Below are 24,457 nucleotides of genomic sequence, written 5' to 3'. Positions count from 1 at the left end.
AATGTGAATGGTTGAATATTCTCAATAGCACAAACATGTGGCGTTGCTTCTCTCTCACTTTGTTTTGATTTAGACATGGCACGGTAAGCGCTTTGAAGACTTTTTTTAACAGCTTAAATGGTTACACTTTTTATCTTTGTACGTAGTACTACTTCTCTCTCTCTTTGTAGTACAAACAAAGAACCCTCCAAACTCCCGAGTTCATAGCCCTGTTTTCTATTAAAAAAAATTTGTTTTTGGCTGCAATACCAATGTCTCGCTCTTTGTTAACATTTACAATCTTTGTCTCTCTCCTTGTTCTAGCCGCTGCTCACAGTGGACATGGCGATGACGATGACGATGAAGGAGCTGAGGCTGAGACCCAGAATCTGCAGTCAAGGCCTTTGATTTTGGTGAAAGTTTGGTGCTTGATTATTATTTTTGTAGCGACGTTTCTTGGTGGGGTTTCACCTTATTTTTTTAAATGGAATGAAGGGTTTTTGGTGTTGGGGACTGAGTTTGCCGGGGGTGTGTTTTTGGGTACTGCTATGATGCATTTTTTGAGTGATGCAAATGAAACTTTTCAGGATTTGACTAGTAAAGAATACCCTTTTGCTTTTATGTTGGCTTGTGCTGGTTATTTGTTGACCATGTTGGCTGATTGTATCATTTCTTATCTGTTTGGGAAGAAGAAGGAGAGTTCTAATGGTGATGTTGAACATCAAGGTAAGAGTTTTGTGTTCTTGATTGATTTCCCTGTTTGGCCGATGAGAAAGCATTGTTTATTAACTGAGAAAGTTGCATTTCTGTTGTTTACAGATGCTGTTGAGCAAAATGGACGTGTGCGGAATTCAAAGCTTTCAATTGGAGCCGTAAGTTCACTAGGGGATAGCATTTTATTGATTGTGGCTTTGTGTTTCCACTCTGTCTTTGAAGGCATAGCAATTGGAGTGGCAGAAAATGCGGATGATGCATGGAAAGCTTTATGGACAATCTCTTTGCACAAGATTTTTGCAGCCATTGCCATGGGAATAGCTCTGCTAAGAATGCTTCCAAATCGCCCTTTGTTGTCATGTGTAGTCTATGCTTTTGCATTTGCCATTTCTAGTCCTGTTGGTGTCGCCATTGGAATTGTAATTGATGCCACCACTCAGGGTCGTGTTGCAGATTGGATCTTTGCCATATCAATGGGTTTGGCATGTGGGGTCTTCGTTTATGTCTCTATTAATCATCTGCTATCCAAAGGTTATACACCTCTTAAGCCAATTTCGGTTGACACACCCTATTATAAGTTCTTAGCTGTGTCCTTGGGAGTTGGAGTGATTGCTGTTGTGATGATTTGGGACACCTAAAAGTTCTTATGGACCCAGCTAAATAGATCAAATTTATTGCCTTTGGAGTGTTCTTTAGTGAATAAGATGGCTTGGTTGCAGGCTTTCATCAGAGCTTTAAGTTATTTCTAAGATACCATTTTGTTCAAAAGGTAGAATAGAATTTGTACAGTTGTTAAAAGTGTTTTCCATTTTGTACCTTTTCTTTAAGAATAGTATACTTTGTGGCAGTATAAAGATGGTGAGCATTTCTTCTTCTGCTACTGTTTCTCACCATTAACATCCAGAATTTAATCAATAATTTGAGAGTAAATATCACATGCATTCAAAACATGGTGCCCTTTCATCAAAATGTGTCAAAAAAATTAAGAACTAATGCCACATTCAACTAGCTTTTTCATGGTAGACTTCATGCCAACGGGAGAAAATCAAAAGATTCATATTGGCACAACTGGATCCTTTAGTAGTCATTTATGTAACAAGCGAAACGAGGAAATTGATTACCACTGTTAGGCCAAAAAAACTGACATAAATTGAGTATGGGATAAATATAGGTTCATAAATTATGACAACTTGAATCAATGGGAGAAAAAGGTAGATTATTTTGAAGTTCATCAGTCAATAAAGAAAATGATAATAACCTCAAGAATGGGAAGCTTTTGATGAATGGCTTTAGAAGCAGCTTCTGCTTCAAAACCTGATCAAACCAACTACCAAATAGATAGAGGTAATATCATTTAATATGTCCTCAAAGATATGTATACCAGTAAAATCAGAATCAGGGGAAGAAATGTCTCCGTCAAATTATCTTCTTAAAGGTCCACATGAAGAGCTTTGTCAAGGCAAAATGTTACAATAATTGGTCCGGCCAAATCACCAACAGCACAGCCTGCAGAAAGGAAGTCAGTAAAAGTTAGACATAGCTTAAATTCTGCATGGATTTGGATGTTATTTATAGAGGTTTAATTTGTTAATAATGTAGCTAAAAGTAAGGGCAGGTGATCTTACCTATCCACTGACCAACTGAGGGGCGAATAATGGTGGCACCAATCCCTGCTCCAATGGAAGCAAAAACTAGAGATGCACCACACCTGATGGTAACACCAGAAACCTTTTTCCCGAGAAGTTTTGCTTCTTGAGACTTAACCTTATCGCTTTCTTCGCCAGATTTCACAATGCGAGAAATAGACCGGTAAACTTCAATGCCAATTTGGACAATCCATGATGCTGCAACTCCCAAGAAGTGCCCTGTTTTTAGCATATAAAGATTGTTACGAAAGCGTGCGTTGGAAAGATCAACAACCAAAGGAATCTGACCTTTTAAAGTAGTTCGGCTAACTCTGACAAAGTAAACAAAAGTGGGCAGTCCTCTTTCAGCCTTCCGCATTGCTGATTTAGGAGCATCTGTACACAATAATCAAGCCCATTAGTTTGTGTTACATCTAATGAAAAAGCACGGCAGATTGTAAAAATTAATAATCAGCTCTTTTAAATGTAAACGAGTAACTTGCCGCTGCTCTTCTATTGTAGCATTAGGTTTAAAACAAAAAACATGTTTACATAGTGATGGAAAGAAAGTACCTTTGAGAAGTTTCCATGCTGTCCGCTGTGAAACATAGTGAACAGCAAGTCTTTCCAGAATCCGTCTAGTAGTTACAACGGTTGTCTGAGATGGTACAGAAAGCCGAAATCAACCATTTCAGAACAAATTAGAAACATTATCAACTTATAAAAGAACAAAAGTTTCAGCAGTTTCCACAGACATATAAGGTGACTACTCAATGCATCTCATTATAGCCTACGCTCTAGTCATCATGAATCTGATAATGAGAAAGATCGTTACAACTCACCTCACGGACAATTTGCTTCACTGATTTTTTAAAGGGAACAACCAGATCCACATGATGTTCTTCTTGAGATTCCTGCAGGAAGTCGTCATCATCCTCTTCTGTGTTCATATTGGGCTCCAAAAGCGGCAAATAGTACATTAAAAATGACCTCACGGAGGTCATAGCAAATGCCCTCAACTCAAAAGCAGAGAAAAGAGGTTTTAACTGGATGTCATACTCTTTGGTAGTATATTTAATAGCATCATGCTGAAAAAAATTTCCAGGTACTTTTCGTAAATTAGAAATGTAGTCATCAGTTATAGCAGCATCAGCATCACAGTATGCAACTGGAATTTTGGGGGAACTGTAGCACAAGTAGGAAGTGTCAATATAATTGAACACAATGCTAGAGGACATTTGAGTTTGCAAATGTACCATTAATCAACTAAGAAAAGAACTAAATAACTGATTTGAAACGATAATATAAAAAGAATAAAATCAAACAAAGTTGATTAATGCTATAATATGATTTATTGGACAAAAAAATTTGAAATTGTAAACAGCACCAACAACCTCCCCCCTCATTAGTCTTTTGTTTTTTTTTCAAGCACTTAAAATACGCATGTGTCAAATCTAGATTTCCTCATTCAAATTTAAAACAAAGAAAACTTTTAATTAAGCCATATAAGCATCAAACTGTATTCTTGTTAATATCTCTGTGGGAATCGTGATGCTTCTCTTGTTTATGTAAGAAAATAAGGAAAATGAAACAAAAGTCTTAAGTTCTTTTATTCTTAATTTTCTCTTGTTTCCAAAAGCTACAACAATGGAATTACAAAGATTACTTGATTGTAAGCTATGATAACACAATGCCAATTTACAATGTAACCTTAAACAGGACAACTGTAGCTGAAGTCTCACATAAAAACAACCAAAACAACTAATTCAAAATATCAAACTATATCAGTTAAAACTCACAACTTTTAACATGAAACTGAAACGTCTATCTGCATACACTCACATACCAAGTTACACCTCTACAAGAAATATCCGGCTCATGAAATTCCATAACCAAGACCAAGTTGACATCTACCATCTCAATATTCAACAATACTTATATGATAATCAAGATAACCTAAATCTACGAAACCAACAACCACACTCACTTAACCTCAAATATGCCAAAACCCATCACTAAAACCACATCAAACCAACCCAAAACAACCAAGTCTGACCTAAAATCACCTCAATATACACCAGTCCATTGCATACACAACCAGATAAACAGTAGTCGTACACATACACATACAAATAAAAATACATGTAATTTGTTTATAAATATCCTAAACATAGAATACCAATAACTAGACGCACTAAACCTCACATATCAATACCCCTCATTTTAGACACATCAAATCAAATCGAACAACCCAAAACAGCCAAGATTAACCTAATTTCACCTCAATATAAACCTGCCACTATTGCATACACAAAGACATAATTTTTTTATAAATAAATATCATGTGGGCAAGAGATAGAGTACCCAAACAAGAAGCGGGAGGCAAAAGGTGCGGCGGCTGCAGCGGAGGCAGCAGAGGCGGCGGCAGCTGCGGCCGAGAGGAATCCAGAAGAGTGAACGGTCTGAGGTGAACAAAAGCTTGGATTTTTCCTCCATAGATCTAATACTATAGCTATTCCCGCCATTCTTACACTCTAAAGCATCAAACACGGATTGAATTTAGTTGTTTAAATCTAAAAATAAACACAACCCAGATGAAATTTTATCGGCTCCTTCGGTTTCTCTGCTCTTATTGTCTCTGAAAAGAGAAAAGATCAGTCTTTTAAGCGCTTTTATCTTATGAACAGTCACAAGTGCTTCACTTTGTAATAAACTTGACCAATATAATTTTTTTTTGTTTTATTTATTTATTTAATTAAATAATGACAAATTATGATCTTACTCCTGTGAGCTTTTGTAGGGCGTTGTTTGGCTAGAAATTTCATGGAAGGTCACTTTTCCATATACTAATAAAAGTAATTTGCTAATATAATATTTAATTTATTGCTTTAAACTTTGGTTTATTAAGTTAAATAAACCACAATTAAGGGCTTACTTAATGGTTAGGTAATTTCTCCTATTAGTTAATATTACTTTTTATAATAAAATAATTTATAAATTAAAATCCTGACCGATCTCTACAATTTAAAAAAATAAAAAATAATAATCTTTGATCATGTAAGTATTAATAAAGAGACTTGACCAAGACTTTGTAGAATATAAAACATTGTTCTTAGGGTTGCAATTGAACCGAGCTGAATCTACTATTGAGAAGCTCGAACTCGACTTGGCTGGATTAGTCGAAGCTCGAACTCGACTTGGCTGGATTAGTCGAAGCTCACACTCGAGCTTGAGCTCGACCGAGCTTCAATATCTGAGCTCAAACTCGATTAATTTATATATATAATATTGATATAAAATTAAAATATGTCGAGCTCGAATTCAGCATTATTAGACTCAAACTCGACCTAATTATCTGTAAATATTTTGTCTTTCTTCATTAACCATAATAACCATTAGTAAATGTCTATTTTCATTTTCTGCGCGAAATAAATTTTGACACAATTTAACCCAAGGAGTAATTGTGTTAGTATTAGATCTTCTTGGGACTACAATGTGATATTGAAATATAAAGGGTGTAAAAACGTATTTTTAATTGGATTTGGCTCCGCACGTGTGACCCATCCTCAAAATCCCGCCACGCTCCCGAATTTCCAAACAAAAAACCAGACCGAAGTTTAAAAACTTAGAATCGTGCCCCATGATGTTACGATGAATCTCCAAAACATCATTTGATTTATCGAAATTGTGGGTTTTATCGATCAAGATTCGATCCCAGTTTCGATTTTTTTTTTATTTGAAAAAAAAAAAAAAATGAATTTGGGAGATCTTCATAAAGTATGGGAAATTAAAACGCTGAAAAGAAAACCAGGAGAAGAAGAAGCGAAGAAGATTTTGGAGAGAATAGCCAAACAAGTGCAACCCATTATGCGGAAGCACAAGTGGAGAGTTAAAGTTCTCTCAGAATTCTGGTAATTGTTTTTTTTTTTTTGTGATTTTTTTTTTTTTGGGTTAAGCATTTTATTTGCTGTTTGGTTGTTGAGAAAACGAAATGGAAGAGAAAAAATGATGACCCTTTATTTTTTATGGGGTTTAAGTTAGTAAAGATGTGAAATTGTGGAATTTATAGCTTGAATTTTATTGAGATTTTAGATTAACAATTTAGTGTGTTATAAAATGTGATAGGTTGGTGGCAAAGGGTTCAGTTTATTATATTTTCAATTGTTAAGAAGATGAAATAAAATAATGTAGTAGTTTTGGTATGACCAGAAGTTTTAATTTAAGTTCATTTCGTGTACCGAAGAAGAAATTTTTGTTTTCATGTTAAAGGTTTTGTTTTCAAAACTGATTATCAAAGCTAGAAGTAGATAGTAGTTTGTGGTTTCAGTATCTAATATGAGTTCGCAATCAAATGATGTATTAAGTTGATACTGTGTTTCGTTTTTTATGTACTAGCTGCATTTTTTTTTTCTTCTTGTGTGGATTGATGAGAATAAATGAATAAAAAACATTTTTGCAGTCCAACGAATCCATGCCTTCTAGGTGTGAATGTCGGATGTGGGTTTAATGTGAAATTGAGGCTTCGGAGGCCAAATAGGGACTTGGATTTCATCCCGTTTGAACAAGTTCTAGATACCATGCTTCATGAACTTTGCCATAATGTTCATGGTCCTCACAATGCCAACTTCTACAAGCTTTGGGACGAACTTAGAAAGGTTGCTTCAATTTTTGCCTTGCTTGATAGATGTTAGTTGCTTACGGTCCTTTATGTTAAAGCTATTATTATATTGTCCTCATTTCTCTTCTATGATTAGATTGACATTTAGCTTGGTCCAAATTGTTGCATTTAGGCTGTTCTCTACAATTAAGCATTACTTTCTGTATTTCATTTGGTGTTTCCTGATCTGGGTACATACAGGAATGTGAGGAGTTGATATCGAAGGGAATAAGCGGTACAGGAGAGGGTTTTGATCTTCCCGGGAGGCGTTTGGGTGGGTTTTCTCGTCAGCCTCCTCTTTCATCTCTTCGCCAAACTGCACTAACCGCAGCTGAGAAGAGAGCTCGTTTGGGGTCTCTACTACCATCTGGACCTAGACGTCTTGGTGGTGACAGCTCCATTATGGCTGATCTCAGTCCAATTCAAGCTGCTGCAATGGCGGCAGAAAGAAGGTTACAGGATGATATCTGGTGTGGCTCTCAGTCTTCTGGTGATGTGGAAAGTAGCTCTGATATCTCTGAAGACATTGTATACATGGGGCAAAGTACAGGAAACACAAAGAACTCTAGTGGTTCAAGTGGACTTGCTGTGGATGCTGTATCTCGAAAAAGAAGTCGTGAATCGAATTCCAAATTTGTTGATCAAAGTTCAGATACTTCAAGGTCAATGCTTAATCATGATGCCAGATCACCTAAAGTTTGTAGATCAGAGAACACTTCAGCTTCTCAATCTAATTGTAATTCAAATTCTGGTTTTGTGGAACTATCCTCTGCTTCTACTCCTGCATCTATGCAAAACTGGGAAGCTGCTGGTAGTCTTGAAGAAACTGCTTTGTGGGAGTGTGAAGCATGCACTTTATTGAATCCTGTAAGTATGTCAGTTATGATAATTCTTTATGGAATTACACTGACTTTCTGAAAGCTGTGAGAGTCTCATTCTAGATATATAGATGAATATCTAATCATCAATCCATGGGAAGTAGAAATCATTAAATTAAAAAAATTTCTAATATTTACCTAGTATCTTTGACGATTTCCAGTTTGGCTTCTGTCTCTCAGTGGGTTGCCATTGTTCAGTGACAAGAAAGTAAATGTTGTTTTTTTGTAGTAACAATGCTTCTCTTATATCTTTTTTAGCTCCCTTCCAACAATTACTTACACATGTTTTATGATTCTGGATTGCTGCAGCCATTAGCCCCAATATGCGAAGTTTGTACCACAGCAAGGCCCAGAGGTTTTGGCACTGAGAACAAAACATGGTCCTGTAAGTTCTGTACTCTGGAAAACAGTTTGACGTTGGACCGATGTTCAGCATGTGATAAATGGAGATATTCACATGGTGCATCAATGGCAACTCCAGCACCTTATCTTGGCACATGAAAGTTCAATCCTCATTCCCCGTGAATTCATTTCTTCTGAAGGTCCTGAACATTCAAATTTCGATAGTATCTTTTGATTTTGCTGGTTTAGTTCAGCTCTTACATACTAACCTGGCTCAAGTAGCTTATGTTTTTATTACTTTCATGTTCATAATTAATATATTAAACATTTTGGATATCACTGGATTGTTTTTCTTAAAATGGTGATGATGAAGTTAAGGTAAACATAGAAAGCTGATACAAAATTTGATGTTGCCAGAGTAAAGATCATTTAGCTGATACTTGCAGTCTGCATATAGTTATGCCGTTTTGCAACCGAAGCAATATGGAAGAACAACACAAGACAACAGCAATGTATGAGGCTGAAGAAACCATTGGCCTTTTTATTGTAAGCATTTTTGTTCATCAAGACTACTGGGTTAAACTGAGCTGGTTTGTGTAGGTTTGACTCCATGCTATATTGATTTGCTAGGAAAGATATGATATGCTTGAAGGGTATGCCTAAAATTTCCTGATTATTTATCCTAACCGTTATATCAGCAGCTTGCTTGTTTTGATCATAATGTAAAATTAAGCTCTCTTGAATGATTTAAATTGTTATATATTATGAAAGTTGGATTAGATATACTACAGAAATAATTGGAATTCTTTGTCAATTCACATAGGTATTGAAACGAGTACATAAAATTAGACCAAATATATGAATTTGGTCAAAATATATATAATCTTTTAAAAAAATAGCATACATATACAATTAATTAAGATATTGTCCTCTTGGTTGGTTCCACAGAACTTTCTTATTCCCTCTCCAGTGAAGATCCAGGAATAAATTTCTGAAATTTGTGAGCATAGTGGATGACTTGTAGGAATTGCAGTATGTCTGGTTTGGATATGTAAGGTGTTGGCTAATCCACTTTCCTCTTGGACTGGAATGGCCATTGAAGCAAAACCTAAGAACAGGGATTTATCATTCCAGGTTTCAACTTGACAGCAACTCATCTGTGGGAAATCAAACTTAAAATTGAATGTCCGCCATTGTAAACACATTCAGACATAATGCGATGCGAAAGAAAGAGGTCTCCATCACACAGTCAAGAAATCCCTAACAGGGAAGCCTTCTTTCGCGAATGGCGGATAAAGGTATATTATCCACTCTTTTGATGCAACATTAAACACACCAATCCAATGCAAACTGATATCACAGTAGAAAACTCCTTTGACATATTCAATGTCCACAATTGAATCAGGACCATGATAAGAAAGCTCATTAGATGTAAGCACCATGGACCATTCTGTATCTCCAGGTTTACATAATCCTATACTATGCTGTGCTGCTTCTACACACACTACAAATATCAGACAATCTGGAGAATCAGGAGAGGAAGTGAATGTTGCTGCTACATGATATAACAGTGTGAAGGATATTTCGAAAGTTGAATCGGGTAATCTGTAGTAGCAAATGGAGTGTATAAGAAGAATCTCGATTCTGAATCTGAATCTGAATCCATCCATTTGTAGCAAAGGACCCAACCATGTTTGGCATCCAGGAAAGTTGCACCAGCAAAAATATATCTATGGTTAAAAACAGCGTAGTGTTTTTGTGAGAAGGATCAAATAAGTAACATGAGCTCGAATCACAGACCATTAACCATGGCAATTTCTCATAGTATTGTATTTGACAACTGGGATTTCTGTAGCTTCTCCCCAATTCTTGCAAACAGCCCGGAAACGTATCTGATCCAGAAAATACAGACCACTGATAATCAAGTTTATAATATCATGAGGAAGATGAGACCTCTCTGCCATCTCCAAACTATTGAATTTTTCTGTTGAAGGGATTTAACAGGACTCTGTGTTGGACCCATTAAGCTCACATGGAAGATCAATGTTTCCCAATAGGCTCCTGTCTCCAGGATATCAATGTTTCCTAATAGCCCCTGGTTACACATTTCTCCAGGATATCAGCACGGCATTGTAGTTTTCCATGAGGGTTTTTATTGTTTAGAAAGACAGAAGAGTTGAAGTTTGGGTTGAGTGAATACATTTATTTATGGAAATGAAGCCATTGGCTTCAACTCTAGAACATGAAAAACATAAAATAAAGAAGCTTCAGAAGGAAGCTCACTTGGCACATGACTACGGAGAGAAATCATGGTAATAAAATAATAAGACAAATTAAATAAACAATATTTATACTTTTGTATGGTCAAACTATCTATTTGATCACTCAAATTTGATCACAATTGATATTCTAATTGAAATGTGTTTATTTTATTTTTCCAACGTGAGATCAATCAAATTAAACTCACCTAATTCGTTAAAAAACTATTAAATAGACTTTTGATAATTTTTTTTTGAGTCGTTCACATCTCAACTAATCCCCCCATTTGTCAAGGGTTTTCGATAATTCTTTTTTTTTATAATCGGGGTGTTCGGACCAACTTGGTTCCATCTTAACTAATCTTTAAGGTTCATTGAACATTCTATAAGCTCAATGGGTTAGGTACGCTACAAATGTGATAGGTGACTAATTTGTGGGGTTCGAACACAAAACCTCTAGATAACTCATCTAAAAGGTTAAAGTCTTATCATTCGACCATAAAATTAGTGGTTTTTGATCATTTTGTAAAGAGTATTTGATATTTTTTGAGATCTTTTTAAAAAAATATAAGACTTTTTTTAATATGAAATGAATAAGATCTCATAGGGATAAAATAAAATAAACTTAATTTTCAATATTTGATGAGTTATGTTACCTATTTTAAGTGATTTTTTTGAGTGGTCAAAATGAACTTATAAAAGTAAAAGTTATAAGTTGACATGGCAACTATCACTTTTCTTTTTAGAAATTGGAGTTAAAATTCATTAATAAAAAATAAATGATAATGCTATTTGTACAAAGAGAGTTTGTACAAACTTACGTGACATACCATATGAGTGTCACATTACATAAGGGTCCGCGTAACATTAATATGACATTAAATTATGTGGATCCCAATGTCATATTACATGCTTAGTGGTGTGCCATATAAGTTTGTATAAACTCTCTTTATACACAGAGTTTATACAAATCGTATTACCCTAAATATATATATTTGCGGACTTTAAAATTTAAACATTTAAAATCAAATTAATAAATGATTCAAATAGAAGATAGATTGTCACAATGAAATCAAAGATGGTGGGTAATGACCCAATGGGCCCAAAGCCCAATAAGATGAGAGTGAGTAATAGTTCATGGGCTCAACAAAAAGCCCAAAATATTTGTTAGGAAAAGTTAGGTGCAGTATCAGAAATTTTGGTAAACAAATAATTATATCTAATTATTACAATTTACAAATCAAATTCATGTTTTTACCTTTTATTCATTTCTCTACTTCTCTTTCATCATCACTTGCATGCCCTCTGCAACTCTCCAAAACTACTCATGAAAAGGCCTTCTTTTTGCCTTCTTTCACCTCCTCTCACTTCATTTTCTTTTTCTCTATGTTTGGTTTCATGCCACAGAGCAAAGCATTCACAATCCCTCATGTGTTCAACTTTTTGTTAAACCTTTGAAACCCATTTTCACCAACTCTGGTTGTGTCTAAAAACCCTCACAAAATTCAATCTTTGTGATCAAGCTTGAGCCTTTTGGTCAAAACTGATATGCCCATTTCAGTTTCTTAATGTTTCTCTTAGTTAACTCAGTCAAAGCCATATCTTGGTGTTTCTCCAGGCTTTCAAGCTTGGACTTGAGTTTTCTTGACTTGGTCTCTGATCTGCTTTCAGATCTTCAAACCCTTGATTTCTCTGGGTTCTGGTCAGTTTTTGCTAATTCTCAGTTGTTATTTTACAGAATTCTGTAAGTTTGACTTTGAGGCTTATGAGTAATAGGGTTACCTGTTAATTACTTTTTTGTTCTTTGATTATATGCCAAGTTTGTTTTTCATTGTTGCTAGAGTGTGGATTTTGGTTCTTGTTTTGGGGCATGTTAAGCAATGTTAGTTGGGTTTTGGACCGTTTTGGGTGTTTTAAGCTATGTAATTAGGGTTTAAAGTATGTATCTGGTGGTTGTGTGAATCTGCTCTTGTTGATTTGTGTCAAAATGTCTGTAAATGGTCAATGTTTTGTGGAGTGGAAAGAGGAGTTTGTTTCACAGGAGCGTGGGAACCGTGTGGTTCACTACTTTTTGAAGGGTTCTAATGGGGAATCTGTGCTTGCTGTTGTGGGCACTGAAAGAAGTGTGAGGCATATGTTCTATGTTGTGGCTGAGGAGTTTGTGAGAGTTCATGGTGCTGAGAATTCGATACACTCCGGTTACAAATGGAGGTCGCGAAGAGAAGTTGTGGATTGGCTCACATCTATGCTATCTAAGCAGCATCTTCAGGGAGATAAGTCTAGTATGTATCAGCCCTTTTTTGGATTCATGAATTGAAATTCGTTCACTGTGGATTAGTAAATTTGTAATATTATGTTATTACAGAATCATAGCTTCTACCTTAAACTAGAATGCCCTGATAGTAAATTGATAAACAGAATATGTCTTTGGAAACCTAATGCATTTAATACTATTTTACGTGACAGAATCACCAAAACATGAATCAGCACAAGCGTCAGGGTCTCCCGAACGTCCGAAGAATGCAGTCAGTGCTCCAAAGATCCGAATACCTGATGAGATGGTATATTTCTTTTAATATTCTTTGAGTCATTGATAATTAAAGCTTTTGATATTCAGCTGATACCTCCTTGGCAGGGTCGTCTAAGGAATATGAATGGACAAAATTCAGATATTGTGTGGTCAGGCAATGCATGGACATGTGGCAAACAGCTCAAACATTACCGCGCTTTCTGCAGGAATGGCACTACAATAGCGGTAAGCATCTGCAAATTAAATGAAATGAAACACAAAGGTATTTTAAACTTACAATGCATAAGGTGAATGTCCCGATCAGGGACGGATTTAGAAATTTCTGTTAGGGTGGACCAATATAAAAACTAATTGCATATTAATATTTTTGTCTATTAATATTTCTGTTAGGGTAGACCCAAATCTAGAAATTGTATATATTAATATTTTTTTTTTTTTTAAATTTGAGGGCCCACCCTCAACTAGAGTAGCATCCGCCCCTGGACTCACAAGTCACTTCCTTAAAATCCCTCATGCATAACAAACCTTATAAGTTACATTTTATGGAGTGAGTAGAATTGAGATGATACTGTTAATGCTTCATTTTATGGAACCTTGAGATAATTCAATGTGAGTAGGGCCTCTACTACGTACCAAAAAAGTGATGATGAGAGGAGAGGGCTGATGGATCTTTTGCAGAGGAACCTAAAATGTCATAGTTTGGATATTCATCTCAATAAATGGAAATGTAATTGCCAAGTCAGGAATAAGTGATACATTTGCTAGAATTTATTTGACTAACTTTAGTAACTGCTTTATAAAAAATGGTATCTAGTTTTTGTCTCATCAACAAAAGATGAGTTTATTCGTGAGCCTCAAGGGATCAATTAATTGATTTTGCATTGATGAGTTTTCATTAAGAGCTAACTTATGTTTACCTGATGCTGTAAATCTTATTGCCCTTTTAAGCGTAAAGGCATCTAAAAACTACTCTAGTGTTTCAATTTTAACTTTTACTCCCTCACGTGTTTTCTTCTCTTTCCTGATATTCAGATTCAATCCTTTGTCTTCGTCATGGCTAAGGGAGAAAATCACTATGTTGCATATTTAGAAGATATGTATGAAGACAAGAGGGGACAGAAAAAGGTCAAAGTGAGATGGTTTCACCACAGTCAGGAAGTCAAAGGTGTTGTGTCTCTACGTAATCCTCACCCAAAAGAAATTTTCATCACTGCCCATGCACAGGTCATTAGTGCAGAATGTGTTGATGGTCCTGCCACAGTCTTAACTCGTGACCATTTTGAGAAATGCTTGGCTGCATTTCCAAATGCTTTGTTAGCCAGAATACATTTTTGCACTAGGCAGTTTAGAAGCAAAAGATTGAAGCCCTTTGATATGAGTAAATTGCATGGCTATTGTAATCAACCACTTATCTCTCTCTTGAACTCAAGTCCCTTCCGGGTGACTGACATGGAAGAAGATGAACTGCCTCCTGGTGAGAATGTAAAGCTGGGAACCAAGAGGACAAGACGTGGTAGGGGGAGTCAAATGGTGGATGATTTGGGAGTTGGATCTGGTAGGGGTTACAATCTGATGGGGTATGAGCCTTCATACAAGAACTTGAAATATGGTTTGTCGGGCATAAGTTTGGTTTCCCTCAAGCATATTGAGTGTCAGCCTTGGTCTAGTCCAGTGTATAAGGTTGACGAAAAGATAGAGTTGCTGTGCCAAGACAGTGGCATTCGAGGTTGCTGGTTCAGGTGTGTAGTCTTGCAGCTATCCCGGAAACAAATTAAAGTTCAATATGATGATCTGCTGGATGAAGATGGATATGGCAATCTTGAGGTATGCTTTGTCACTTGAGAGCACTGACGACAATATTTTATCATCTTAGTGAACTCTATGCTTAAGGCTAGGTGATCATAGATGATAGAGTTATACTGGTAGCTTTAATTGGGCAAAATATATGATAAAACAGTTACATTCTCCAACAAGAAGTTGCAATGCAGTTCAGCTCTGGCTTGAATTTGTCTAAAGTGTCTTGTATCTCCTAGCACACTTATGAACATGAAATCTTTTCTTCAAAAGTTTGATTTATTTTCCTTTGTGTAGGAGTGGGTTCCATTGTACAAAGTGGCTATGCCTGATAAACTTGGTATGAGGTGCTCTGACCGCCCAACAATCCGACCAGCCCCTCCTAATGATCAGGTGGACCTATCGCTTGATATTGGAGCTGCTGTTGATGCATGGTGGAGTGATGGCTGGTGGGAAGCGGTTGTAACTGGATTTGACAGCAGTAGCAATGACAATTTGCAAGTTTATCTTCCAGGTATGTTTATGTTTTACTGTTGTTACTTCTGTTTTTATTTTCCACCTTTGCCCTTTATGAAACATAATTGTCATGGTGTATTAGGGGAGAGCTTTTTCTTGAACGTGCACAAAAAGGATATCAGAATTTCTAAAGATTGGGTGGGGTATCAGTGGGTTGATATTGAGGCAAAACCTGACATACTTTCAGCGATATCTGCAGTTATTAACCCAGATAATAAAATTTCCTTGTCCTCAACTGTTGCCAAGGATGTAAACCCTTATGGTTTGGATGTTTCATATACTGATATTCCTAGTAGTGCTAAACTCAATATTGTTGAAGAGGAGAAACCAAAATTAGGCACTTTAGCCAGTTGTGATAACCTTCGAGAAGACATGGACCGATTCAATGAGGAGAAGCCTGCATCAGAGGAACAAGTTGACGGGGAATGCAGTGATGATGTAAATGTGAATTGTGATGAAGTGCATGGTGTCCAATGCGACGATGTAAAAGATAGCGATGAGACAGATGATGATAGTGAAGACAATGGAAGCAAGTCAGATGCAGAGGATTTCAAGAACTGTGACCATAACCGTACAACTACGGAACTCGTGGAGGTGCCAGCATGAAATGCAGTACAGAAGTTAGTAATGCCTTAAATAATGGTGATTAAGGTGTATTGTTGTCTAGTTTGATGGGGTTTATAGCTTGGTGGTCAGGATGTTTATAAATAGTGGGCATTGGCAATGTGGAAAGTCATTTTTTTTTTTGTTTGACTTAGTGGCCTTAGTAGATGTACAGTAATGAGATTAGAATTTTTTAGGATCCTGTTTTAGCTGATTGATTTAGAATTGGGTCTGGCATTAGATTCCTTCAGTAAGAAGCCCTCTGATCGAGTCAAAATCTGTGTCTTGTTGACTCACACCACTGCCTCTTGAAGGGTACCTTGTAACTTCAAATATGTATTCTCATAATGGCAGAATTACTCATAACTATCTCTGTATTCTTGTGAGCAAGTAAATTTTTAATGCAGTCTTACTTCTTCAAACTCTTCTCAGATCATGCTCTTTTATGCTGAAGTGAAATTTTTGGTTTCTGGGTCAATTTATGTACATCTTAATTAATTTTTCGGGGTCTTAAAATTACGGACTGCAGGTAAGAGTGTCATTACTATTAGCAGTTGGGGATTCTAACTTGGAAGATTATATTAAATCAATCTTTTTGTTTTTTTACTATAAAAACGTTTAGAAACATGTAAGATTCTCCTTAGGTGTTTCACTGTTAGACAATCCAATGTTGGTTTTGAAGTGAAATTTTTGTCTCTTGTAGCACATATGCCTGAATGTGTCATTATTTTAACCGATTTTTTTTTTTTTTTTGTCTTTTTATTAATAAAATATATTGAAATAATCAGAATTTAGAACATGTTAAGTCTAATGCCACGAAACTAACGAATCAATGAGGGGTCAACAATCGCTATGTAGAAATAATTAATAGAATAATGAACAGTTTTAGAAAGCAAAAAATTTCACTGCACTCATAAATGAGTTGATGTGGACAGTTACACATCAAGGTCAAGCTCAAAACAGAGACGTCAAAGTTCAAAGAAAACATGTAATATTGCATTTGATTATATTGGCTGTTAAGTACAGTTTAAACTTTAAACACACCCCCACAATAGTGATTGTTTCTAACTGCTATAACATATAAAAAAGTATTAACTATTGACCTAAAGAACTATCCAAACTTTCTATGCCTATTTTTAGCTTTAAAATGATGCAATGAACCACCCCCAATTTGCTAAGGATGACAAAGAATTGAGAAGGTAAAAAGAATAACGAATTTGAGGGGCTTAATGAGGAAGAAGAATAAGAACACTATAGTCTTAGCCATTGATTTCCATCTATGAATGTCATGTTCAGGTAAGGCTGTACTTCCCCAAAGCTGAAAGACTTCAACCATGGCACCCTCTGGCTTGTATTGGCGCCTTTTCCCCAACATTGGTATTCACTAAATACAGCAGTCCTGCGGACACAAAGTTTGTGTTTATGTTAGTTGAATCTTAAACAATTTGATCAACCAAAGAATGAAGAGTTGAAAGAAAAGTTGTTTTTACTTTTGCCTGTCAGGAACATTCCAGTCAGTCCATCCTGAGGGGACTATGATATCGTCGAGGAATGAATATGAATACACTATTCTTGAATAGCTTCCCCAGGCTCTTCCGAGGTAGATTTTGCCTGTTCCATTGACTATACAGTTCATGAAAGAGAAGCCTGTGTTTTCATCTGGTGAATCCCTGTGGTGGGCTGCAATTGCCCCGGAATTTCTTGCAATTGAATGAATCACAGAATTCTGCACATTTCAGATTCAACCCTTTTTCAAGTCCTGGAATAATGAAGAAACATAAAATGTTGGACCAGGAAACGAAATTTGAGAATGAATTAGGAACCTGATAGAGAGATCTTGCCCTCCCAAATATGAAATCTACAGTGCCTTGAATGTAACATTGGTAAAAGTAATGGGATCCAATATCATCCAAGAGAGTATCCTGAGTCCCCAGGATTCTAACTTTATAAAACATTGCTTTATCACCACCAATTCTCAATGCTACTGCTTGCATTCCTTTTTCTCCTGGAATTGCAACAACTGAATTCTGTCAAAAACACCCACCAAAAACTTTGCATTAATATCAATCAAAACCCCAAAAGAAAATGTTGCTAACTGGGCAATGGTTTCAAACTTTCAATTACCTCAAAAGTAACCCCGGCGGCACAAAAATAATCAGATAAAATGGTCACCGAAGCTGAGTTATATGTGCCTAATTCATTGCCATCACTGTCCTTATCTGATGCTTTATCTCCCCAAGAAATTACAGTTTCAGAGACTTCACTTTCATTCCCTATGAGGGAGATAAAAGGTTTAGATGGTGGCACTGTAATTTTTTCCCTGCACCAAAAATCTTAAACTCACATAAGTTTTCTGAAATCTTCATGAAAAAACGAAAACTTTCTTGAAAAAAATGAAAAGTTTGAGCAGTTATTAGTCCAGAAGATGGCTGTAACTGCTCAAATACCCACGTAGCTAATAATAAGTAACCCACTAAAAGTAACCCACTAAAAAGTTTGAAAATTTACAAAAGCATACCTGTAAATTCCTGGAAGAATGTAGATTTTAACTCTTTGTGGATTGTTGTCAGGGACCATATCTATGGCACCTTGAACTGTTACAGAATGTCCTCCACCATCTTTATCAACCACAATAACTCTACTGTGATTGGAATTCTCTCCCACACTCAACCCTCCTCGTTGAATATCAACTCTCATATCATCCCAAGAGATAAACTTGACGCTTTCATCACAAAAACCCACTTGAAAACCGGCCAGAAAGGCCACAAAAATCAAACCAGAAACAAGAAAAACACTTTCTGCAAAGCAAAAACAATCCATGAATATTGTGAAAGCACCCCAAATGGAAGAAGAAGCAGCAAACAAGAGAAGTTACAAGTAGTGTAGAAGGTGAAAGGGTGTGAAAGAAATGAGAGTAATAAATACAGGAGCGCTTGCATGGTGAAGAATAATAGTAATAATGACAACAACAAGAAGAAGAATAACCAACGTAGTGAGGAGACTGTGGAGATTAGAAACCATAGTAAATACAGAAGAAGAAAGAAAATGAAAGATAATTAAAAAGGTGATTAAGGAGAAGTTAAGAGGGTGGTGATCATGAAGAAGGTGGTGGTTCGTGGATGAGAAGTTAAAGAAACATTTAAAAGGAAAGACAGCGGTTTTTTGCTTCTTTTAAAGCTGAAGAAAAAACTGAAAAAGATCAAACTTTCCAAGAAGATTCAAAACGAAGGAGAAGAATTACATGAGTTTTGATTAATTAAACTTGATGATTAAATAATTAAGTTAAGATTACTTTAATCACATGTTTAAAATACTCCAAGGCCTAACTTGCATGTGGAGATTAAGAAAAATTCACATGAACTTGTTCCCATTACGCGGGTTTTGAGTCTTTTAGACTCGTGAATTTGATCGAGATTTGGTTATAAATATTTATAGCATTCTTCATATTTATGTTCTTTATTATTCTATTTTCAAGCCCTCTCTCTCTTTGCCTTTTCCTGTTTTCTAATTATTTGCACATATTTCAGACCCACTTTTGTTTTGCTTCTTCGCGGGAAGCCATTGTTGAATATACTTTGTTCACATTTGAACAATTTATTGATGGGAAACGATGCTAATAGGCTGAGGCCATGCATGTTTTGAAGTTTTAAATCAACCTAATGCAACAATCTGTGGGCAAGCTACTGAAAATTCGAGCATGGTTTGATGCCTCTGTTGTGGAGCACATGATTATTAGTATACTATAGTACAATTCGATATGGGTAACCAATGATACGTATAAGAGAATGTATCTTAAACCTTTCGATACATTAATATATATATCCTATGATACGATATGCATCCATTCATATCCTTAAAAATATCGATACGACTTTATTAATTTGAGCTGAAGGCTCAAAAAAATTTCAGATTGGTTCTGGGTCACCCAACCTAATTCACTAAAACTTGCCCCAATTTACCTATTTTGCATGAAGAAAGTGAAGAGGAAAATGTGTTACCCATTTTGCATGATAATAATAATACAAGTGGAGATATAGATATTGATATTGATCTTGGAAATGATATGGACGGTTGAAAGAAAATAATATAGATTCTTAATTTTGTGATTAATTTTGATTATGTAATATTATAATTTAAAGCTAATAATACCACAAAATTCATTAATTAATCTTAGGGATGATATTAATTTTTAGAATTTTTTTTTTTTTTGAAAAAGGCGTATCATACGATACGATACACAATTAAAAAACTTAAGTTTTTGATACATGATATAATAAATGATTTGATAACCATATACGTTACGAATTTGGGGGTTGAACCCATGCACGGGCTGTCAACGCAAACGCCCATGATAAGCAATACAAATCTATTGTTATAGGTAAAAGTTTATCATTATGTCACAACAATGGACTTGTTAACTTACCCGCACATTACATCTATTATGCATATTAGAGATTAAATGAAAGTGAACATAATGTATAAGTCTACTTTCCATTAAAGATTACCTTATAAAGATAAAATAAGGTATTTTATTTGAATCAACCTCTCTATGGTTTATTTGGAAATAAACTATTAACTAATTGACCAATTAATTAAAGATTAATCCACTAAGTTACTTATAAAAAAAACCATCATTCTTGTTACTTGATATTAATAGTTTATTCATCATTGTTTATTGTTACAAATTTATTGTTAAATTATAATTTTATGTTTACATAAATGTTTCAAGTTTATCGTTATATTACAATAATAAACTTGTAAAATAATAATATTGTTGCTTTGAAACCACTAGCCTTGTGGACAGATAACAAGACTTTAGTCATCTAGGTGGATTAGCTAGAGGTTTTGCGTTCGAGTCTCACGAAGTAACCACTTATAGAATGTTCAATAGACCTCGAGAATTAATTGAATTACTGGCTCAAACACCATAGTTTTATATATATATATATATATATATGCTTTGATTTGATGGGAGATAAACCCCATAACTATACTTAGAAAACACTAATATTTTAGGGGATAAATGAAATCAAAGATTATGATAAGGAAATACTTAGATTTTGTCCTATAAAATATTTTAACATTGACATAAATACATTAGCTTATAATAATCCATAAATCATTAAACATATTTTATTTTTGTACTCAAAAAGTAAACAACCTTTAGTCTTCTAATTACATTCATTTGAGAGGTAAATTATATTTATATTTATTTTATTTAGATAATGAAGACACCATAGGATAATTTTGTTTATTGCTTTTGTTTTTCTCTGAAGATTGAAAAATTGAGGCTTAAGATTTTATTATTTTCTAAGTTGCATGGATGATTAAATTATAATTACTTCAAATCTTAGATTATGCATTTGTACTTGCTATAAAAAAATATTTAATTTTTTGGCTAATTAAAATATGTAAAATGTGCTATAATGGGCAATCTTTATTCTTTAAAGTCCGTATGATAATGGTTTCCATATTTTTTTTTTAATTTTTTTGAGTCAAAATCCAAATTTAATTCATTTAAAATATTTTATTTAAGTTATGAAATAAATAAATAAACAACAATTGTTAAAAATAAAATAAAGTTTAGAGAAAGTGATTAGAGGAAGCCCAGCCCAAGGAAATGTATTTGGGCCTGAAGAAAATTTTTGGGCCCAAAACCAGAGCTGAAATTATTAATTTTTGTAAAAAAAAAAAAAAAAAAAAAAAAATATTGGATAATTCTACACTCAAGACTACAAACGACGAAGGGAGCAAGCAAGAACAGCTTCTTCAAATTCTTCATAAGAAAACAACAGAGAAGGATTGGATTGAAAATGGCAACGAATTCAATCTCTGCAACAATATTACCTTCTTTTACAATACCCATTTCTTCCAATCCAAAGTTGTCTTCTTTCTCTTGTTCTTTACCCTCTAAAGTTAGTACCTTTAAGCTTAGTACTGCCGTACAGCCCTCGATTTCTGCATCAACTAGGGTCTTTGCTGCTCCTGAAACCTTAGATGGAACTGAAACTTCATCTCCTGAGGTTTGTCTTTGTTGGTTTTTTTTTTTTTTTTTCGTAAGATATGTAGTTGTTAATGCTTGGTTTGGTTGCTTGAGTATGTGGGGAAAATGGAATTTTTTTTTTTTTGGGTTCAATTGGAAATAATTAGAGTACATTGGTTAGTGTAAGTGTTTTTGGGTTTACTTTGTTTATGCTTTGTTTGTTTATGGGGAATGAAAAAGATTTGGTTGCTGGAAAATGTGGGAAAATGGAAACTTTTTGGCTCAATTGAAGTTGCTTTGACTATAGATGTGTTAGTGGGGATGTTTTTAAGTGTGCTTTGTTTGGTTGCTGAGAAAATTGGGGGATTAGAAAGAATTGGTTTCGGGAAATTGTGGGAAAAATGGGAACTTTTGATATCTTTTTTTGACTCAATTGGAGCTAATTTAACTCCAGCGGTTAGTGTAGATGTTTCTAAGTGTACTTTGTTAATGATTTGTTTGGTGTCTAAGAAAATATGGGCCTGATGTAAGTGTTTCGACTTGTGGGGATTGAGGTCTTATTTGTCCGGTTGAAAGATTTTGTTTGGCTGCTGAGAAAATATCTGAAGTAAAGTAAAATTATTTGGATTGTGCTCATTATGTACTGGGTCAGTGGATTGAGTATGTTATATATTATGTTTCATGTACTTTGTTTTGTTTCTACATGGTGCATATTGTTTGCATAAATTTCTTATATACTGGGCATAATGCTTTCTTTTAGGACTAATGAGATGTAGCAAAAGAGCATTAATAGAACTTGCGCCATCAAGTTTGAGCCCGATATGTCTGTTTTACTTGATGGGGCTGATCTTTTTAAAAACCAAAACAACATGAAATATGAGGTTCAGGAAATTAACTTTTGATTTGTTTTATGGATGAATTTTATTGATGAGCAAATGCAGACCCTAATGTTTTTTATGTTAATTTTGGGTGCATTAGGTTGAAGGTTCTGAGGCACTTAGTCCCTCGGTCAGCACAGATGCAGACAAGGTATTTTTCAAAGTAACATATGCTATAGTTTTTGAGAGAAATAAAGAAATTGAAAACGGTGAAAGATTATTCTGTTAAGCAAAGATAACCAGTGACACGCTCAGATGTACCTATGACAATTGTTTTTCTTCTCTCGCTCTCTCTAAATCTATCTTTCTTTGTGATTGTTTAGCTTAGTTAAAGATTTTACTTCTTGCTTAAGGATTATACGTGACCTAACCTATCATATTGACTTATTGGAAAAGTGTTCTAATTGTTGTATGCACCTTTTATTCAGTCTAAATATAATGTCAGTCATTGGCACCATCTGAGGTTGGCAAAACATCCTTGAACTTTCTTTCTATATAAGATGCCTCTTTAAGTTGTACCTTTGCCTTGCTAGGTTTGTTCAACTAGCGGCTTTGCATCTGGAAAACTCCATGTAGATAACTGCATTCTAGACAATTCATTCAACTAATTGGTGTACCAGAAGCTTTCATTTAGAAAGCAAACACGTTTTGTGCTGTATATAATGTTCATTTTTTCCCCCTCAATGTTGCGTCTTTTATGTTGCCACCTCTTTCCAGTTCATTGTGAAATCCTTGCAGATGCTAAACTGAGTTGATGTTTATGAGAACTTGGTGAATTTTCCACCTAATTAGTTTCTTTGGCTTCCATAATATGAAAGATCATGACGTTTTAATCATCCAAATGGGTATCATCTCTTTTCAAAAGTTGGTTTTCAACTGCTAGTTCTTGGCCATCTATGGAGTTCCAACCTGATTGCTATCAACAAATATTTCATAAGTCATTGATTCTGGAAAGGGAACTTTTTGGAGTAATCAATGGATCCTGGAGTTTTCTTTGGCATAAATGTTTGGCTATTTTCTCTGGTCGTTGTGTCATTTTCGTTGCTACCATTGGTTAAGGAGAAATTTCATGATTTTCCAAATGCTTTTGTTCTCAGATTGCACCGAAGCAAAAGATCAGAATCAAACTCAGGTCTTACTGGGTGCCCCTAATTGAGGACTCCTGCAAGCAGATAATGGATGCTGCAAGGACTACCAATGCAAAGACCATGGGTCCTGTGCCATTACCGACCAAGAAGCGAATATACTGTGTTCTCAAATCCCCACATGTACACAAGGATGCTAGATTCCATTTTGAGATCCGAACTCACCAACGCCTTATTGATATTTTATACCCAACTGCTCAAACTATCGATTCTTTGATGCAACTCGATCTTCCTGCAGGAGTTGATGTAGAGGTCAAGCTCTAAAGAAGCAGTGCTGCAGCATAAGTAAACTTCTTGAATTTTCTATAATTTTTGATGTATTTCCATTTCACAGTTAGCTATCAATTGTAGATTTGCCTGTTAACCATGTAATAGAAAGAGATATTTGCTTTTTCTTCTCTTGCTTTCATTTTAATGCCAACTTTTTCTTTATGAATGCAATAGTACCACAGTTGAAATTTTTTGCAACGTTCTTGAAGTTTCTCCATGATATCTGGATCTCTAACTGGGATTTCATGTACTTTATGAGTATGTTGCATAACCAAGTAGTTTCCA

At 35.1% G+C, this 24,457-nt stretch overlaps 6 protein-coding genes across 8 annotated transcripts; 4 read left to right on the top strand and 2 right to left on the bottom strand.

Moving 5' to 3' along the window:
* The first annotated feature begins 127 nt into the window (after positions 1-127).
* LOC116117058 (zinc transporter 11) lies at positions 128-1,568 on the top strand. The gene is made up of 2 exons (XM_031403089.1): positions 128-705; positions 799-1,568. The coding sequence occupies exons 1-2, from the start codon at positions 252-254 to the stop codon at positions 1,329-1,331; spliced, it is 987 nt and encodes a 328-aa protein (XP_031258949.1). The 5' UTR covers positions 128-251; the 3' UTR covers positions 1,332-1,568.
* Positions 1,569-1,888: 320 nt separating this feature from the next.
* LOC116117060 lies at positions 1,889-5,027 on the bottom strand. The gene is made up of 6 exons (XM_031403093.1): positions 4,683-5,027; positions 3,161-3,503; positions 2,892-2,976; positions 2,628-2,714; positions 2,319-2,558; positions 1,889-2,199 (listed from the first exon to the last, which is right to left on the bottom strand). Exons 1-6 carry the CDS (start codon positions 4,841-4,843, stop codon positions 2,123-2,125), a joined length of 993 nt encoding a protein of 330 aa, XP_031258953.1. The 5' UTR covers positions 4,844-5,027; the 3' UTR covers positions 1,889-2,122.
* An 870-nt stretch (positions 5,028-5,897) lies between these two features.
* Positions 5,898-8,944, top strand: LOC116117059 (DNA-dependent metalloprotease WSS1). 2 transcript variants are annotated; one of them, XM_031403091.1, is made up of 5 exons: positions 5,898-6,229; positions 6,778-6,973; positions 7,177-7,842; positions 8,163-8,395; positions 8,613-8,944. In XM_031403091.1, the coding sequence occupies exons 1-4, from the start codon at positions 6,072-6,074 to the stop codon at positions 8,352-8,354; spliced, it is 1,212 nt and encodes a 403-aa protein (XP_031258951.1). In that variant the 5' UTR covers positions 5,898-6,071; the 3' UTR covers positions 8,355-8,395; positions 8,613-8,944. The 2 variants fall into 2 exon arrangements, with proteins under 2 accessions (XP_031258951.1, XP_031258950.1); XM_031403090.1 differs by having other exon boundaries at positions 8,163-8,944.
* Positions 8,945-11,709: 2,765 nt separating this feature from the next.
* LOC116117056 lies at positions 11,710-16,318 on the top strand. 2 transcript variants are annotated; one of them, XM_031403085.1, is made up of 6 exons: positions 11,710-12,735; positions 12,920-13,014; positions 13,089-13,208; positions 14,016-14,807; positions 15,075-15,291; positions 15,376-16,318. In XM_031403085.1, the coding sequence occupies exons 1-6, from the start codon at positions 12,441-12,443 to the stop codon at positions 15,897-15,899; spliced, it is 2,043 nt and encodes a 680-aa protein (XP_031258945.1). In that variant the 5' UTR covers positions 11,710-12,440; the 3' UTR covers positions 15,900-16,318. The 2 variants fall into 2 exon arrangements, with proteins under 2 accessions (XP_031258945.1, XP_031258944.1); XM_031403084.1 differs by having other exon boundaries at positions 13,071-13,208.
* Positions 16,319-16,901: 583 nt separating this feature from the next.
* LOC116117034 (pectinesterase QRT1) lies at positions 16,902-18,869 on the bottom strand. The gene is made up of 5 exons (XM_031403068.1): positions 18,415-18,869; positions 18,021-18,216; positions 17,720-17,923; positions 17,387-17,622; positions 16,902-17,295 (listed from the first exon to the last, which is right to left on the bottom strand). Exons 1-5 carry the CDS (start codon positions 18,714-18,716, stop codon positions 17,148-17,150), a joined length of 1,086 nt encoding a protein of 361 aa, XP_031258928.1. The 5' UTR covers positions 18,717-18,869; the 3' UTR covers positions 16,902-17,147.
* A 2,745-nt stretch (positions 18,870-21,614) lies between these two features.
* LOC116117061 (30S ribosomal protein S10, chloroplastic) lies at positions 21,615-24,338 on the top strand. The gene is made up of 3 exons (XM_031403094.1): positions 21,615-21,919; positions 22,858-22,908; positions 23,855-24,338. Exons 1-3 carry the CDS (start codon positions 21,710-21,712, stop codon positions 24,164-24,166), a joined length of 573 nt encoding a protein of 190 aa, XP_031258954.1. The 5' UTR covers positions 21,615-21,709; the 3' UTR covers positions 24,167-24,338.
* Positions 24,339-24,457: the final 119 nt, after the last annotated feature.

The sequence above is a fragment of the Pistacia vera genome, unplaced genomic scaffold (assembly GCF_008641045.1).
Source record: "Pistacia vera cultivar Batoury unplaced genomic scaffold, PisVer_v2 Contig797, whole genome shotgun sequence".
Taxonomy (NCBI): domain Eukaryota; kingdom Viridiplantae; phylum Streptophyta; class Magnoliopsida; order Sapindales; family Anacardiaceae; genus Pistacia; species Pistacia vera.
Note: the sequence above shows the minus strand (reverse complement) of the source record. Positions and strands in the feature narration are given on the sequence as shown.

What these genes read in the sequence shown, in the direction of transcription:
- LOC116117058 (XM_031403089.1), top strand. Translation starts at nt 252, where the DNA reads ATGTCTCGCTCTTTGTTAACATTTACAATCTTTGTCTCTCTCCTTGTT. An exon ending in TGGTGATGTTGAACATCAAG is followed by an intron (nt 706 to 798) that starts GTAAGAGTTTTG and finishes TGTTGTTTACAG; the next exon opens with ATGCTGTTGAGCAAAATGGA.
- LOC116117060 (XM_031403093.1), bottom strand. Translation starts at nt 4,843, where the DNA reads ATGGCGGGAATAGCTATAGTATTAGATCTATGGAGGAAAAATCCAAGC. An exon ending in TGAAGCAAATTGTCCGTGAG is followed by an intron (nt 2,977 to 3,160) that starts GTGAGTTGTAAC and finishes GTACCATCTCAG; the next exon opens with ACAACCGTTGTAACTACTAG. An exon ending in CTCAGTTGGTCAGTGGATAG is followed by an intron (nt 2,200 to 2,318) that starts GTAAGATCACCT and finishes TCCTTTCTGCAG; the next exon opens with GCTGTGCTGTTGGTGATTTG.
- LOC116117059 (XM_031403091.1), top strand. Translation starts at nt 6,072, where the DNA reads ATGAATTTGGGAGATCTTCATAAAGTATGGGAAATTAAAACGCTGAAA. An exon ending in AAAGTTCTCTCAGAATTCTG is followed by an intron (nt 6,230 to 6,777) that starts GTAATTGTTTTT and finishes ACATTTTTGCAG; the next exon opens with TCCAACGAATCCATGCCTTC. An exon ending in CATGCACTTTATTGAATCCT is followed by an intron (nt 7,843 to 8,162) that starts GTAAGTATGTCA and finishes GGATTGCTGCAG; the next exon opens with CCATTAGCCCCAATATGCGA.
- LOC116117056 (XM_031403084.1), top strand. Translation starts at nt 12,441, where the DNA reads ATGTCTGTAAATGGTCAATGTTTTGTGGAGTGGAAAGAGGAGTTTGTT. An exon ending in ATGGATATGGCAATCTTGAG is followed by an intron (nt 14,808 to 15,074) that starts GTATGCTTTGTC and finishes TCCTTTGTGTAG; the next exon opens with GAGTGGGTTCCATTGTACAA. An exon ending in TTTGCAAGTTTATCTTCCAG is followed by an intron (nt 15,292 to 15,375) that starts GTATGTTTATGT and finishes ATGGTGTATTAG; the next exon opens with GGGAGAGCTTTTTCTTGAAC.
- LOC116117034 (XM_031403068.1), bottom strand. Translation starts at nt 18,716, where the DNA reads ATGGATTGTTTTTGCTTTGCAGAAAGTGTTTTTCTTGTTTCTGGTTTG. An exon ending in GGGCAAGATCTCTCTATCAG is followed by an intron (nt 17,623 to 17,719) that starts GTTCCTAATTCA and finishes TGAAATGTGCAG; the next exon opens with AATTCTGTGATTCATTCAAT. An exon ending in AATGTTCCTGACAGGCAAAA is followed by an intron (nt 17,296 to 17,386) that starts GTAAAAACAACT and finishes TTGTGTCCGCAG; the next exon opens with GACTGCTGTATTTAGTGAAT.
- LOC116117061 (XM_031403094.1), top strand. Translation starts at nt 21,710, where the DNA reads ATGGCAACGAATTCAATCTCTGCAACAATATTACCTTCTTTTACAATA. An exon ending in CTGAAACTTCATCTCCTGAG is followed by an intron (nt 21,920 to 22,857) that starts GTTTGTCTTTGT and finishes TGGGTGCATTAG; the next exon opens with GTTGAAGGTTCTGAGGCACT. An exon ending in TCAGCACAGATGCAGACAAG is followed by an intron (nt 22,909 to 23,854) that starts GTATTTTTCAAA and finishes TTTTGTTCTCAG; the next exon opens with ATTGCACCGAAGCAAAAGAT.